The following is a 15,606-nucleotide window of genomic DNA, read 5'->3' on the forward strand; positions in this document are numbered from 1 at the left end:
CTTGGGGATCTCCAGGAAGAGGCTCTGGCAGGACACTTAGAGCCGTGAGCAATCGCGAGGCTGTCCGCAGACGGAAGGTGACAGTGTCTCTTTAACTTGAGCGCGGTACAGATCACACCACACGACCCAGTGGCCCCAAGCCAGAATGTCAACCATGCTTCTGATTAAGGCAACTGATTACAGAGGGGGAGGGGGCAGAGGCAGTTAATAAGGGATTAGTCCGCCTTGTGGACGGAGCTGCAGAGGTCCAGCCTTACCTCGGTCCCAAGGGACAACTGAGCCCAAGGACAATGTGCCGACGGATGGGCAGGTTGGCTCAGGCCCTGCAGCAGAGCCGGGGGCTGGCTAAGGCGCCCACCCCAGCTGCACACCTGGGGTGCCGCTGGCCAAGCTTCAGTCTACTGATCTCCCTGGTTTTCACCCTTTCCCCTCATTTTAAATAACTTCTAAGAGGGGGGGTCAGCTGATGCTGGCCCGGAGACTCACGTGACCTTTTTATTGCCTTTCTAAGTGCCAGGAGGCCACCTGGACTTTGGAACCAAAGGTGGGCCCAGTGTTTGCGGAAACAAGGGGAGACATGGGGAAATCAAGGCTGTGGAACCTATCAAGCAAATCTATAAAGGACTCTGGGCACCTGGCTGGCTGGCCCCAGGCTGGACGCACCTACATTCCACCCAAGGACCCGTTCTGCCCAGAGTGACCCCTACCTCCTTTCCCTCAAAATGCCTGGGGAAGGTTCTGACTCTAAACACAAGACACAGGTTGGTACTGTCATTTTAGAACTATGATGCCATGCAGCAGGACAGTGACGACCGTGGGGAGTGGTCGGAGGTCGGGGGGGGATGCTCGGCACCGAGGGGCAGCGTGGGTGCACTGGGACCCTTGGCTAACTTGCTCCAGTCACACGAAGCCCGGCTACCTGCACCTATACCCCCAAGACCCCTGGCCGTAGTGTGCGGCAGCAGCCTGAGGGCACGGTGTGTGGGCCATGGTGGGGAGTGGGGGCGGGGGGGAGGGGGAGATGACGACACACACACACACACACACACACACACACACACACACGCCTGAGCCTTTCCAGGGGGCGGCAGCATCTCTGCCTGCCCTGGGCTTCCTGTGCTACCTCACTGGGCAGCCCATGGGCTGGGCCAGGCCAGGCACTGGCCAAAGTACACCGCAAGTAATTGGCAAGCTAAAGCCCAGTCAGGCCATGGGTCTTGGAGGTGGCCAGCTGGGCCTGACCAGCTCCTCCCTCCCAGGTCCTGCTCACACCCGGGGCTGCCCATCTGGCACAGGTGCTCTCCCAATCTCTGATGCAAGTGAGCAACGTGGCACTGAGTGGTTGGGGGGGAGGAGGGGACGGTTCTTCAGTCTGACCCTCTTGTTGGGACATGTGATGGCATCACTCAACTAGCAGATCGTGTGAAGTGTCAGGCATGAGCCCTTGTCCTGGCTCCACAGAAGACAGTCCTCGGGAGCCTCTGTCAAAGGAGCCCCACCTCCGCCAGGCTCCCGAGCGCTGCACTCAGACCGATGCTTCCTCTTAACAGCCCCCCACCCAGAGACCACCTGCGCCCTCAAACCGCATCTCAGAGAGGCGTCCGGCCCCGGAACCCAAGCCTGTGTGCCCGCCATGATGGAGGGGGTCTGGGGAAGTGGCGGGCTGCTGGCTGCACTGCACCCCATCTGACACTGAGGGGGGCCTCTTGTTCTCCAACCCCATCCTGGCCCAGGCCGGGAGCAGGAGAGAGAGGACAACACTTAAGGAGCAGCTTAGGGAGACAAGGAAGTAAACGTGCCACCCGAGGATGGTGGGCCCTGAGCTGCTCGGGGCCCATGTTGCCAGCTCCCAATCTTGACTCTGGTGGGCGCTCCCGTCCCTCGAAGCCCCCGCCCCTGGCAAAAAAGCCTCTGAAGGAACGAGAAAGAAAAAACAGAAAAGACGTGGTGCCTGATGCCCCCCGGTCAGAGCAGGGCCCCGGAGGCATTTATTGAAAATACAGCATCAAACACACTACATCTAAGGCCAGGAGTTGTGGTTACAGCAATTACAGGGTCACTAGACAGTCATCCACATCTACACAACAGAAAGGACGGGACTCGGTGACAGTCACAGGCAGAGGGGACACTGGCCTCTCCCGGGGCTCCTGGGTAAGCATTATGAGGGAGCCTACTTGGCCTGGGGTGGGGGGAGAAGACGGTCCCACGCCCCCACCCCTCATTATGCAGGGTCTGGAGGTGGTCCCCAGTGGAGGGGAGAGGAGGCCAATACACTCCCAGGGAATGAGCCACGGTCCCAGTGGTGCCCGCACTTCCTCAGCTGTCGCCAGTAATGTCGGAAGGTGCTGAAATATGCTCCACGTAATGGAATTTGAAGGGATAGATGCGTGGTTTTAAAAATCACACAAACTCTAAAAAAGCCAGGAAGCCTTCCTTCGATGAGATCCATCTCGCGACACGGGGGTGTCTTTCCGTCCCCGCCCACTAGAGGGCAGGAGAGATGTCTGCTCAGCAGGCTCCTGGCCAGCGTGAGAGCTGGTTACGGTTATTATAAATAATTTAACTTAAATACACGCGTACACACAGATGTCCTGCTTCTACTCAATGCCAAGAAAAGCAGTAATTAGCACCATGCTGCCAGTTTCCTTGAGAACAGGGGATTCCAGAGACCAGGGGACATACAGCCAACAGACACGGGTTCCCCGCTTGGCTCCCGCCGCCCCTCTCCGGGAGACTGGCTCACAGAGGTGAGGGACAGGCCGGCCACCCCACTCCTCCACCTTGTCAGTGCTCTTCCACCTCACCCTCCACCCAGAGCAAGCTGGGCCCAGCTCCTGACTCACCCAGCTCTCCGCCCATGTATCAGGGTGCAGCGCCACCCAATACACAGGTGGGTGGGTTGGCTGGCTTCTCAGGACCCCGAGAACAGAAGGATGGTGAGGATCGGGCCTGAGCTGGGCACTCTTCACTCACCCTGTAGGCTCAGTGAGGTGACAGCCCTTTTCCGAGTGTCACCCTCGCACATGTGACTGGCTCGTGCAGTTCCCCAGGTCCATACCTGGAGCGGGGTTCGTGCTTACCACGATTAGAGTAGGACACGAGGCCCTGCAGGGGTGCGCAGCCTTGCTCTACCCTCTGCCACGGCCCTGGAAGGCGGCCCCCAGGCTGAGAACAGCCTCCAGAGCATGTCCACTCCCACGCCAGCACCCCAGGGCCCTGGAGGGGTCCAGCTCTCATTGTACAGATGGCGCACAGGAAGGGGTGGTGGCGTCTGGCAGGCCAAGGCCCTGTGGACTCTGCAGCTGCCCCACGGGGAGGTGGAAAGCAGGAGCCTCCCCATGGGGCTCCAGAGGCCAGGAGGAAAGTGGTGACAAGCCAAAGAGGGACAAGGGACAAGGACCCAGTGTCATGGGCCTGCGTGTCCCTTGGGCCCCTTACCCAGTGCTAACTTCGGGCAGTTGGAACTTTTTCTGGGCATAATAATGGAGGTGGGGTTTGGGGAGGAAACTGGGGACATCCTGGCACGGAGGGAGGGGGGCAGGGCCCGGCTACCTGCCAATCAGAGCCACCTTGGCCCGGGAAGCCTGAACCCCAGCCCTGCAGGGAGCGAGTGGAGGGCTGGGCTGTAAGGGTTGGGGTCCTGCCTTTCCAGGGCAGAGCCAGGGGCTTCCCAGGAGAGTGGGCAAAGCGTGTGTGCCCCAGCTACACTGTCTGGCTCACAGTGGTGCTGAAAAGATAGGGAAGTAAAGAACGTGTCCCCCCATCGTTCTGGGCGATCTCCCACCATGGCCTGGCTGTTAGGAGAAACCTGCTGGCCACGGGAGAAGCACGATTTTCTACCCTCCACCTCCACACGGGCCTCGCCCCAGACTCATGGTCAAGGCCAGTCTGGGTCTAAGAACTGCATTCTCCATCCCTGGGGAAGAAGGCTGAGGGATAACGGGCTCTCAGAGCAGGGAACCCAGGGGGTCAGCCCTGCCTCCTCCTGGTTTCATGAGCTCGGGGGGGCTGTCTGGACAACAGGTAGGACCAAAAAGACAGACCAGAGAAATGAGGGTGGGACGAGGTAGGGGGCTCTGCTTGGCCCTGACTCAGCAGCACCTGCCCACACCTAGCAGCCCGAGTGGTCAGGCCACGCGGCGAGGGCCCAGCCTGTAGCCACCATCGCCAGCCCATGTCGGGGGCTCAGAGACGGGGCAAGGTGAGAGAAGAAGCAGAGAGCAGGCCCGTACCCCTCTTCCGATGGTGTCAGTGCCAGGAAAGGGGCCATGGCCAGTGTGGGGGTGCCTGAGCTGCCGGTGGAAGCCACGGGGCAGAGGCAGGCAGTATGGGTGCTGCCCTGTTCTGGTCTCAGAGCAGTGGCGGTGGGGTCTTTGGCCAGAAAGGTGGCGGCAGTGGTGACCAGCTAGAAAGCACTTGGGGGTGCTGGGTGGGGGGTGGCTTGGTGGAGCCAGAAAGGAATGGGGGGCCTGACTCCTAGGGGAAGTGGAGGGGCTGGGCCAGGACCCTAAGGTGGGGGGTGGGGGGTGGGGAGGGAGTGAGGCAGGTAAGAAAGAAGCAAGACAGAGGTGCCCTGTCCGGGCTGCGGGCAAAGCCCGGGGCCTGTTGGTCCGTCTGTCCTCCCCCCGCAGTCACTGCTGCTTCTCTGACCTTCGGGGCCGGGACCTCCGTGGGCCTGTCGCCTTCCTCGTGGCCACGGCTGCCGTGAAGCCCACCAGGCAGCACAGGGACGTGGTGCTGAACTTGAGCGTGTCCAGCCAGCTGGGTGAGGCGGCCTGCAGGTACTGCTCAGCCAGGTGCAGCCCCAGCAGCAGGGCCCACAGGCCGGTGGAGAAGGCGTCGATCCTCCGGAGCCTGTGGGGAGAGTGGGAGTGAGGGCCCATGATAGGGGTGAGGCCCCTCCTGGCCCCCACCTCCTGCCTCCTCCATTCACCCCGGCCCTGCTCAGAGGAGAGCACTGAGGGCCTGAGCAGAGCGTGGGGCTCTGAATGCCGCTTCCAACACTTCCTCACCCCCTGGCTCTGAGTCAGTGTTTCTGAGCCTCAGTGTTCTAGTCTGTACAGTGGGGCAAGGAAACCTCCCTCAGAGCTGCGGTGAGAGAGAGGGGATGCCGTTCGGTACAGGGTCTGCATCTGCACAGGCAAGCACTACACCCTGTGAGCTAGGTCACCATTGCCTGACTGAGGTGAGGAGCCTGGGGTGGGGAGAGGACGCAGTGTGGCCCCCAGGGCCCCTGCCTCCGCTGAGCTTCCTCCCACTGCGTCCCTGCCCCTCACGCACCTGAGGCGGCCGGCCAGCAGCATGGCCAGCAGGCAGGTGAGCAGACCCAGTGCCACGACGCCCATCTGGTGGCTCTGCCCAAAGGCCCAGGCCTCACGCAGCTTCTCAGCCACGTGCTCGGGCAGCAGGCCCAGCAGCTGCCGCCAGCCCTCAGCCCCGGCGGCTGTTCCGTTGTCTGGTGGGGCCGAGCCATTGCTACCAGGTGGCAGGGTCGGGGGCAGCGGGGCTCCCGGGGCAAAGGGGTTGCTGGTGCCATAAAGCGCGGTGGTCAGCAGGAAGGCACAGGCCAGGAAGGCGAGGGCCCGGAGCACAATGACCTGCGCTGGGGCCTTCACCGCAGACGCGCAGAAGCTCTGAGAGAGGGAGAGGGAGAGGCAGGTCAGCGACAGGGCCAGAGCCACCAACAGCCCTCTGGGTGCCCGCTCTGTGCAGGGGGGTCTGGCCAGGGGCCCCCAGCACTCAACAGAAGAACCCCCAGTGGTCAGAGGTGCCCTACATTCTCACGCACTCTTGGCTCCGTTTCTGGCTCACCCCTGGGTCCCATCAACCTGTCTCGCTTCTGGGCCTTACTCCACTGCGAGCTGCTGGGGCAGGAGGACCGTGCTGCCAGTCTCTACAGTACTCCTCCTGCGATGGCGACCTCTTCTTTCAGACACGTTCCCAATCATTCCCAAGTTATCCTAAGAAACTCCTGCTGTCTGGTTTTAACTAGAATTTTAATGAATATACACACAACCCTGGTCAAAGTTAGAAAACACCCGTTATTAACTTTGTTAACTTAGGCCCATAGCTGTCCCTCTGAAACTGTCACTATGTTGTTAATTGTCTATGCTCCGACATAAAATACAAAGTTAAAAAGAAAGAAAAAACAGTAAGTTGTTCAGTCTGAAAAACAGCGGAGGGGAGGAAAACAAGGGTCAGCACAGCTCTCTGTGCAAACAGGCGTGCGGGCCAGTGGTCAGGGGCCTGGCTGCAGACCGGAAATCTCACACCAGCTGGTTGGCCAGACGGCCACCACCAGCTAGGCACCTCTGGGGACCCCGGGCTTGGGGAGAATGGTTTCTACTTCTAAATCCATCTGCTCCTATATCACATTTTTTTATGCCAGGACACTCTAGCACCTGAGCACAGTGACAGAAACTAATGATGGTTTTAGCCAGCTGGTCCAAGGTTCAAACCCCAGGGATGCTGCACACTAGGCCCTCTCCCCGAGACTGAACCTCCCTGCCTGGTTTCCAGGGTACCTCGGAGAGCACCCACTACAAAGGTGCTGGAAGAATCCCCAGAGGTGCTGGGAGGTGCCCAGGCTCTGGAGGGCAGCCCAGAAATCCTGGCCACACACGCAAATGACACACATTCTCCTTGGGACCCCCCCACTCCACTCTGGGTTGGAGCACAGGTTGGGAGGCGGCCCCACAGAAAGGTGGCTGCCCCAGGGGAAGGGCCTGGCTCTGAAGAGCTGCCCCCAGTCACTGGCCCGCCCTCTGGGAATGGGTCTCCGGCACAGACTCGGGGGCTGGGAGGCCCCTCGCACCTGCATGTAGGTCTGGTCTGCCTCCCGGCGCTTGAACTGGTGGCTGAGCAGCAGGGCGCGGAGCTGGCGGTTCTGGTGCTTGATGTAGTGCTCCACAGCCGCCTGGCACGGCCGGCACAGCTTGTACATCTGCTCCAGGTGGTGCCGGTACACCTCGATCTCCTCGTCGTACCTGCCCTGTGGAAGGGGCACAGGCTCAGGGCCCCGGGGGTGACCATGTGCAAGTCATCCCTGTTCTGCACCTGCTTCCTCGGGGGCTCGACAGGACCAACGGCCTGGGAAGGGGGGCCACCCACAGCCCTGGACACAGCAGGGGCCCCAGGGGACATTCCAGCTAGTTCTGTGGCTGCCAAGGACACACCTCGAGGCCAGAGCCTGGCATGTGGCCCTTGCTCAGGCCCTGCTCCCGGACTCCAGACACCACCTGGGCTTGGACAGATGGGCCACCTGGAGGTAGACCTGCCTCCCCACTGAAGCCCAGTGGCCCAGGAAACACGAGAAAGCCCCTGGCCAGGTCAGGGCCTCGGCAGGAACTGAAGGGCCTCTGCACTTCAGGAACAGCCCAGGAAACGCGAGGCCCACCCTTCCTTCCCCATGAGATGCAGCACACCCCTCCCTGTTTGCAGGGGAGCCAGACATTCCAGTCTGCAGGGGCAGGAGGGTCCTGGTTTGGTCTCTTGCTAGGAGCGAACGTGCCAGACACCTGCCCTGGATGCCCCGTCACACGTGCCTGCCCTCCTCTTGGCAGCCTTCCCAGCTTTCTCCGCCCAGCCCCAGCTCACCTCTATTTTCTCCCTCCCCACCTCCCTCCCAGACTGGGCCTTGGGGAAAGTCAGGGTCTCTGGGCTTCAGCAAGCATTGTCTCTTGACGTCACGGAACCCCCAGACTAGGAGAGGAGAGATGGGCTAGACGACAAGGCTGCTGGCCTCCATGTGGACCCAGGAGGCAAAGGGCTGACATCCAGCCTCTGGACAGCACCCGCCTCCCCTCGCCCTCCACGAGCCAGCTGCCCACCAGGCGGTGGGCTAGACGGACTCAGAGGGACACAGACAGGATGGACCCAACAGGGCCCCGAGCTGGAGCCCAAGGACCCTGCCTTCCCTTGCCCAGGGACAAATCCCTCTGGACTGGCAGGTGCTCCTAGGCCTGGGGCCCCCACAGCAGTGACAACGAGACAGGAAGTGTGAGAAGCGCCTGGCTGAGATCACACACCAGAATGCAGGCCAGCACGGGGCTCCGGGTGAGGAGGGGGCGCCCCTCAGGGGCTCTACTGCCTCCAGGACCCCCCCACTCACCTCGTCACGTGGTGAGAAGGCGGCCAGCTGCTTGACCTTGGTGGTCTGGTGGTGGCTGCACCTCCGGCACAGCAGCACCTGGCTGCTCACCCACTGCGGGGGGGCGGGGGCGCGGGGGCCAGGCGAGCCGCTCACCACGTGGTTGAGGTGCTCCAGGTACTGTGCGGGGATCGGCTTGTTGTAGTCACCATTCTGAGGGAGGAGGACCTGAGTCAGGGGGAGGCCTCCCCACGGGCAGGAGCCTCCTGCCCCTGCTCAGACCAGGCGACGGACAGAGGCCCCACATGCAGATACTCCCCCAAGGTGGATCAACACTCCCTCTCTTTACATGAAACACAGAAGCTCTTCTTTCAAAGAACTTCACGGGGAACCCCAGCTCAGGCGAGACAGAGTCTGAAAAGGCCTGGGTCTGAACATAAACCCGCCTATGTCAGTGCCGTGACTCTGCCCACGTCACCCTGGCTCCCTGAGCCTGTGCGCTGGTCCTCAGAGGAGGCCCTGGATGGTGGCCGGGGCGGGCGGGGGCACACCTCCTGGAAGCCGTTGTACTGCTCGCAGTGGGGGCAGTCCCAGCAGTTGCGGTTCCCGTAGGGCACCACCGTGTCCTGGTTGCAGAACCAACAGTTAACGACGGTGTGTGTCGGCTTCATCCTGCGGACGAGCACAGAGTGGAGTCTGCGGGAGGATGAGAGACCAGGGAGGGTGGGCGGCAAGCAGGGCGGGGGACACCATGAACCCGTCCATGGGACCTGGGCTTATCCTCAGCCAACCAGGCCAAGCCTCCTTGACCCTGGGGTCAGCTGGAGACGCACCAGGAACCCGGGGCCAGCCAGGCTACAGGCCGACAGGGACCTGGCTCCAAGACCTCCTTCCCTCCCTCCCTGCAAGGCCCACAGACCTGGGCCCATTCCCAGGCTGCGGAAACGGTGCTCCCTGGGGAATTTCCAGATGGAAGGGGCCTCGGTGCTCACAGAAGCCCCAGGAGAGCCAGGGCCAAGGAGACCAAGGGTGGAGACTGCAGACAGCTGCTCATCCCGGGGCCAGCCCTCCCTGGCTTGGGGACAGGACAGGCTGGCCACAGTGGCCCTCGCCAGGCACACGCGTGGTGACAGGTGGGTGTGCAGGATAATCCCGGCCCAGACACTGAGGGATCTGTGCTCGAGTCCCTTCCATCCATCTCCCTGGCTGTTTGGTGGGTGTGTGTCGGGGGTGGGGGTGGGGGTGGGGGAGGTAAGGACGTGGCAACTGCCAGGGAAACCTCTCCAGTCCCAGAAATCTATGATAACAGGTGGTGGCAGCTCAAGCCTGGGGTCCTGGCCTTGCCACTCCTGTCCCCCTGCTTGCCCCTAGAATCCACCTCCAGCTGTGGGGTTGCCATCTGGGTCTCTGCTGGGATGGGCAGTCATATCACACGTGGACACCCCTGTTGTCCAGAGGATGGCACAGCCCCAAGCTTCTGGGAGCCAGAGTTCCAGCTCTGCCAATCCCTCCTCTCCCAGCCTTGGCAATCACGTGTTATCAGGGCCCAAAGACACAAGACACGCAAAGGTGCTCTGTAACATAGGGCGCTGGCTCTGGGGTTGTCGGGGGGCCTGGCCCCCTGGAAAGAGAGCTCCTGATTCTGACACTGAGCTGCCTCTTGGCCTTGCCTGTCCATGGACCATCAGGTCACAAGAGTTCTCCAAGCCTCAGTCTTATTACCTATCATCTGCGGACAAGACAAGTGTGGGAAGTGCTTCCAGAGTCTGGCTGACCGCTCAATAAACAGCAGTTTACATGGGGAGGGCAGGGGAAGAGAGGCGCAAGCCCAGACAGAGGACATGGAACCAGACCCTGCAGGGAAGGGTCCCAGGGTCCACAGCAGGCACCCTGGCTTGCCCCAGCATCATCGAGCTGGAGGGCAAGACTCAGAAATAGCAGTGCTGGGCAACCTGGCCCCGTGGTCACGGTGTGGCCTTCAGGGAAAGTCATTTTTTTATCTGGCTGATGGCGACAGCAACAATCCCTGCTCCAAAAAGGGTGCAGAGGAATCGAGTGAGAGAACTGAGGGAAGCGCTGGGCTAGGCAAGTGGTCAGCGGAGGCATTCTGACAGCCTCACTGGCCTTCAGGCCAAGAGCAGTGGAAGGAGGTGCCTAGTGGTATGGGAATCCTCTCTGCCGAGAAGCCGCACTTGGGCAATTAAGCACTTGGCTTTCTCTCTGTTAATTTGTAACCGCTTTACAGGCTTCTCTGTAATAGTGCACCAAGGGGAGGCGTGTCCAAAGGGGCGATGAGGCAGGCCTAAACACCTCTCTCCCCTGCTCCCCCAGGTCCTGCTGGCCTCATGATGGGCCCCTCTGCCCCCTCCACCCCAGATGCCCACCATACCACACCTGCTACTGGAGAGAAGCCAGCGGAAGAGCTGGCAGCCCACGAATAAAGACAAACAGGGAGTGAAAAAAGATGACCCGTGGTGGGCGACCAGGAACTGAGGCTTTGGGTTTGGGGGGCCAGGCATGAAGCCCCTCCTGCCCAGGAAGTCATCATTTTTGCCCTCAATCACCAGCTTCGTTGGTGGGGAAGTGAGCCCGGACTGGAAAGGGGTGACCGGGAGGGGAGGGGGGATTAGGCCTGGGCCAGCCCTGGTGGTGCTAGTGGTAAAGAACCTGTCAGCCAACGCAGGAGACGTACGAGACGGGGTTCCATCCCTGGGTCGGACGAGGGGCCTGGAGGAGGGCATGATAACCCACTCCATATTCTTGCCTGGAGAATCCCATGGAGAGAGGAGCCTGGTGGGCTACAGTCCCTAAAGTAACAGAGTCAGACACGAGTGAAGCGACTTAGCACGCACAAGCTGAGCCAGCAGCTCTGGCTTGGTAATCCCTGCTCAGGGTTGTGGGGGTGAGGGTCTTCTCTCATAGAGAAGCTGCCGGCCACCCCGGCCAGATGGGTTCCACCTGGTGGGGTGTCATCCCTCACAGCTCCCCTGGGGAGCGCCCTGAAAGCACGCTAAGGCCTGTGAGCGGCAGATGGACCAGCGATGCCAGGTGGGGATGTCAGTTCTCCAAGGACCAACGACGCTCCCACCTGCCCGGAGCTTCACATGCCAGACACGTGGGCGCATGTGACTCACATTCGCGGGCTGCACTTGATGGCTGACCTTGCAGCTCATAGTGTCCACAGCGGCTGGGCGGCGTTGGCCTGTGAGCCTGAACCCACCTCTACTGGGCCTGACGCGGGAGCCAGCTCAGCCCCATCCTGCTCAGGCTAACGCCCCCACCCTGTGCCCCTCCTAACCCCTTGACCTACTCCTCTTCCAAGCCAACCACCTCCGTCCCCAGCGAAGCTCTGGTCAAACCCCTTGTGGTGGACAAGGTCGGAGGGGCCAATAGAGAGTGACCTCGTGACACAGGCAGGAGCAACTTAGATGGGTCAAGGCCTGGCCACCTCCAGTAGAAGACCAGGCTCCAGAGGATGGGCAGTTGGCTTGGAGGCTCTGGAAGGTGCTTGCCCAGCTCCTGCTGCCTGTGTGCTGAGTTTCTCGGCTCTGCTTGGGTCAGGGGAGGCCTGAGGCAGCCAAGGGTAGGACGGGCCCTGTGGGAGGAACCAGGGGGCAGCTGTGTGTTTCGGAACCATCCCTCCACAGCCCCAAACACACAACGGGAAAAAGATGAACACAGGCCCTAATGATGGTATTGCCTCGTGAGCCCCAAACGTGCATGCTTAGTGATGGCAAAGTGCGTGCCCTGACATCCCACTACGTCCTAAGAGGTCAGGCGGGGGCAGGGGGTCAGTTCCAGCTCACCACTCTGAGGGCTGCAGCCCCATGCCCCTTGGACCTGGCCCCTGCCGGGGGTGGGCATCAGCGGTGAGCCCAGTGCCGTGTGAGGCGGAGGAGACACTGTGGGCTCAGTCCCTCTTAAGGGTTGGGGGCGGGGGTAGGGGGCTCAGAGTCTGGGGGAGGCTGATGTGTCAAGCAGTCTCCACCACATCAGGCTCTGTGAAGCCCCTCAAGGGGAACCGGGCACACAGCCTGTGACCCGTGTGCTGGTCCAGCGGGTCTGGAAGATGGTCTCTGACAGTCAGGCTGGTTCCCTCAGGACTCGAGAGGTCAGCCTCCCAGGTGAGGGGTCCCTGAGGGATCCCACACACTGCCTTGCTTGCAACTCTGTGCCCTGAGTATTGTGCAATCCACCTGCAAGAATCCAAGGGCCTCCTGCAGGGCAGAGGCACCAGCACCAACGGGCCTCCAGACTGCCCACTCCAGCCTCTAGGCAAAGCACACTTCGGTCCACAGTGGTCCAGCCTACACCACACAGAAGGCCTGGGGCTCTCAGTGGACGGCCTCCTCAGCATGGCCCAGCTGGAGAGGCACAGGCTGGGCTAGCAAGGCGGCAGAGATGCACGAGGCTCCCCACTCCTGAGCCGGACGCAAGGACAGAACGACGACTGCACAGGGCAGCTGAGACAGACGCCACAGCAGAGAGCCAACGGGCAGAGTGTCAGCCGTCACCCTCAAGGACAGGCCTGCCGGCCAGCAGGGCCCACAGGCAGATGGCCTTCAAACGGCTGGGACTGCCAGGCAAGGGGGCAAGGACCACCCAGTGTAGGTGTGGGGAGCCAGACTGCATGGCTGCAGGAGAGCATGGTGAGAGGTGTGCAGGAGTGTGGCCAAGGCTCCACTCCTTTACCCGGGAGGCTGCGCCCTCTCGTCTCCAAACACCAGACAGTGGACAATCCAATAACCACGTCTGGGGGCTCCAGCAGCCGTGAGCAGGCTGTGCTGGCAGAAGACGAACACGATGCCCAGCAGCAGAGTCCGGGGGCGGGAGTCTGGGTGAAGTGGGCACAGGAAGCCACCAGGACTGCCCGGGTCCAGGGTGAGCAAGCCCAGTGAAATATAATCTGGGCTTCCACCTGGCCTCCTGGGTGCAGAGCGGCAGCCAAGGTGCTCAGTGAGGACCGAGGGCATGAGGCTTGGTTAGGAGCTGAAGGGTCGTGGTGTTGCTGGGCAGGAAGCCCGAACTCCTCGGCCTCCATTTTCTCATCTGCTGAGTGGGGCCACCAGCAGCAAGCACTGCCCCCCAGGTCCCAGGCAGTCCAGTCAAGAGGACTCTATGGGCAGGAAGCCAGGCTGGCCCTGCCCAAGGCTCTGGGGATCACAGCACTTCAGAGAAGCAGGCTGCTGCCCCTGCTCCCTGGCCAGTCCTCCGTCCCTGTCCCTCTCTGCTGAGCCTGCAAACACCCACCCGGCCAAGTTCACTTCCAAAAACAACTCTCCTCACATGCCCTTTCCAGGGTCATTTAAAACCCGCACTATGGCCAAAGCCATTCCTCACTGTCACCGACCTCCTCCAGGAGGGAGAGGGGCTCAGTCTGGGGGCTCGTCTTGCTTCTGAATCGTGACCGTGGCCAATTTATGACTCCAGACAAAAGCCAGCACTCAAGGAGAATACCAGAGTCTCCCGGGAAAGGGCTGTCTTCTCGGCCAATGGGTCCCAGGGCCACATCACGACTCAGGTGTATCACTGGTACCCCCGTGGCTCCCCTCAGAGCAGCTCGCAGGACACTGCACGCAGGTCTCAGGCTCCTGCCTCCAGGAAAGGGAAGGCTGTGGCCGGCAGCCCAGGAGGGGAAGAAATAGGCGCCCCCCCCCCCCCACCCACCCCCAGAACAGCGGTAGCGCAAGACGGAGGCACAGTGGGCATATCCAGCTCAAATCCAGCCACACAATACGGGTGGGGGCCACAAAGCCTGGTGGCAGTGCCTGGCCCAGGCTGTGATCTCTGGGCTGACACTTCTTCATTCCATTTCCTGGGAGGCAAACTGGGCTCTGGACACACCTCTGCTGTCAACATTGCTCTGGGAATCTGAGCAAGTGGCAGGCACCTCTGCACCTCAGTACCTTCGTGTATAAAATGACTGATGTGAACCAGCTGATCCTGCGAGCCCCTCCAGCTTCCAAAAACTGGGCAGAAGCCTGGACATGTTGAGATGTGGGCTGTCAGGGGTCCCGCGAGGCCACCCCCTCCGCAGCCTGCCGTTCTGGCTCATCCTGCAGACACAGCTGATGTCCCTCCCACCCCTTCCTCCCCCGGGAAGACTGTGACTCAGTCGCTCTCACGTCTTTTCCCCTTGGGTAAGAAGCGGTACATGGTGGTGGCTAAGGAAGAACAGACAAGCCCTCCGGGTTCAAGTCTCAGCTCCCCCGCCTGCTGTTGACTGGCCGTGGGCAAGTTCCTTCGCTTCTCCCACCTAAGAGCTGCGCTTCCAACATCTGCTGCTGAAGCTACAAACCCACCCACCCAGAATGTTCTCACAACCCCACCTTTTTTCCTGTCCCCTGCGAAGGTGGATCAAGTGGGGAGACAGTGGAGATGCCCCTGAGGTCCTCCTGAAGTAAGAGGGCCAGTAAGCTTTTATCCCTGACCACGGAAGCCCATGATAGGCCAGCTCTGCATAGGGGTCAGCAAGGTCTGTGAACCTGGGCCAGGGCAGGGGGCCGCCGCTGAACCCACCCAGCAGGAGCCCAGCGCAGTATTTAAACACCCCTAAAGTATGTCATGTCAGGCTTTCCTGCTCTTGGAGCCTCCAGAGTCCAAAGGTTAGGGACGCAGGCTCCACGGTCGGGATGCTTCAGTTCACATCCTGACTCGTCTAACTGATAACAATTTTTGCAGCTTTTGTCCCTCCGCTTCTCTAGACATAGCGCAGTTGTGACTGAAATGGGCTTATGTGAGATTACAACAACGCCTGAGGCAACCTATGCCGCCTCAGGAATCACCGGCTAGTACTCAACCTACCCCAACGTGCTCCTGAGGACCAGGGATCAGGGCTCCTGGCGGAAGAGAGCGCGGCCCGAACCCCGCTCGACTCTGCCGCAGGGGTGGGGGGCCCTGCAGATCCTGCGGTTCGGTCTGCACGGGTCTCCGCGGGGGAGGAAGTTCGTACCCCTCACGCGCCCCACATTCCTGGGCTCCCCCAACCCGCTTCTCCGCCGCTTCCCGACAGAGGAGCCCCAGCCCGGTTTTCTTTCCGGGGGCGGGGCGTGCACGGCGGGTCTCGGCGCGGGGGCTAGCGGGCCGGGCCCCACCGCCACGCCGCGGCCTCGAGGCTGACGGACAAGAAGGTGCCGGGCGGCCAGGGGGCCGGCGCGGGTGGGGGCAGCCGCGGGCGGAGGGCGGGGGCGCGATACTCGCCGGCTGCGTGGGCCGCGCGCACTCACCTTCGCGCGATCCGGTAGAGCAGCACGCCGGCGGCGGCGCACGCCGTAACCCCCAGGCCGCCGGCCAGGCCGGCTGTGGGGCAGCGGGCCAGCAGCGCGCTCACTCCCTCCATGGTTCCCGGCGCGAGCGGTGGGCGGTGGCAGGCGGCGGCGGCGGCAGGGCCGAGGGCCGCGGGTAGGACTCAGAGCGGCGGCGCGCGCCTCCTCCCGCCGTGACCTTCGTCGCTTTGTAGCCGGCGCGGGCCCGCCCCCTGACTCGGCGCGCTCCCGGCGCGCAGCCAATCGGAGCGC

At 61.9% G+C, this 15,606-nt stretch overlaps 1 protein-coding gene across 1 annotated transcript; it reads right to left on the bottom strand.

Annotated features, from left to right (window-relative positions):
- Positions 1-4,631: 4,631 nt before the first annotated feature.
- On the bottom strand, positions 4,632-15,428 carry TMEM201 (transmembrane protein 201). The gene is made up of 6 exons (XM_068986461.1): positions 15,316-15,428; positions 8,641-8,761; positions 8,111-8,302; positions 6,815-6,991; positions 5,281-5,633; positions 4,632-4,854 (listed from the first exon to the last, which is right to left on the bottom strand). The coding sequence occupies exons 1-6, from the start codon at positions 15,426-15,428 to the stop codon at positions 4,632-4,634; spliced, it is 1,179 nt and encodes a 392-aa protein (XP_068842562.1).
- Positions 15,429-15,606: the final 178 nt, after the last annotated feature.

The sequence above is a fragment of the Capricornis sumatraensis genome, chromosome 14 (genome assembly GCF_032405125.1).
Source record: "Capricornis sumatraensis isolate serow.1 chromosome 14, serow.2, whole genome shotgun sequence".
In the NCBI taxonomy this organism is placed as follows: Eukaryota; Metazoa; Chordata; class Mammalia; order Artiodactyla; family Bovidae; genus Capricornis; species Capricornis sumatraensis.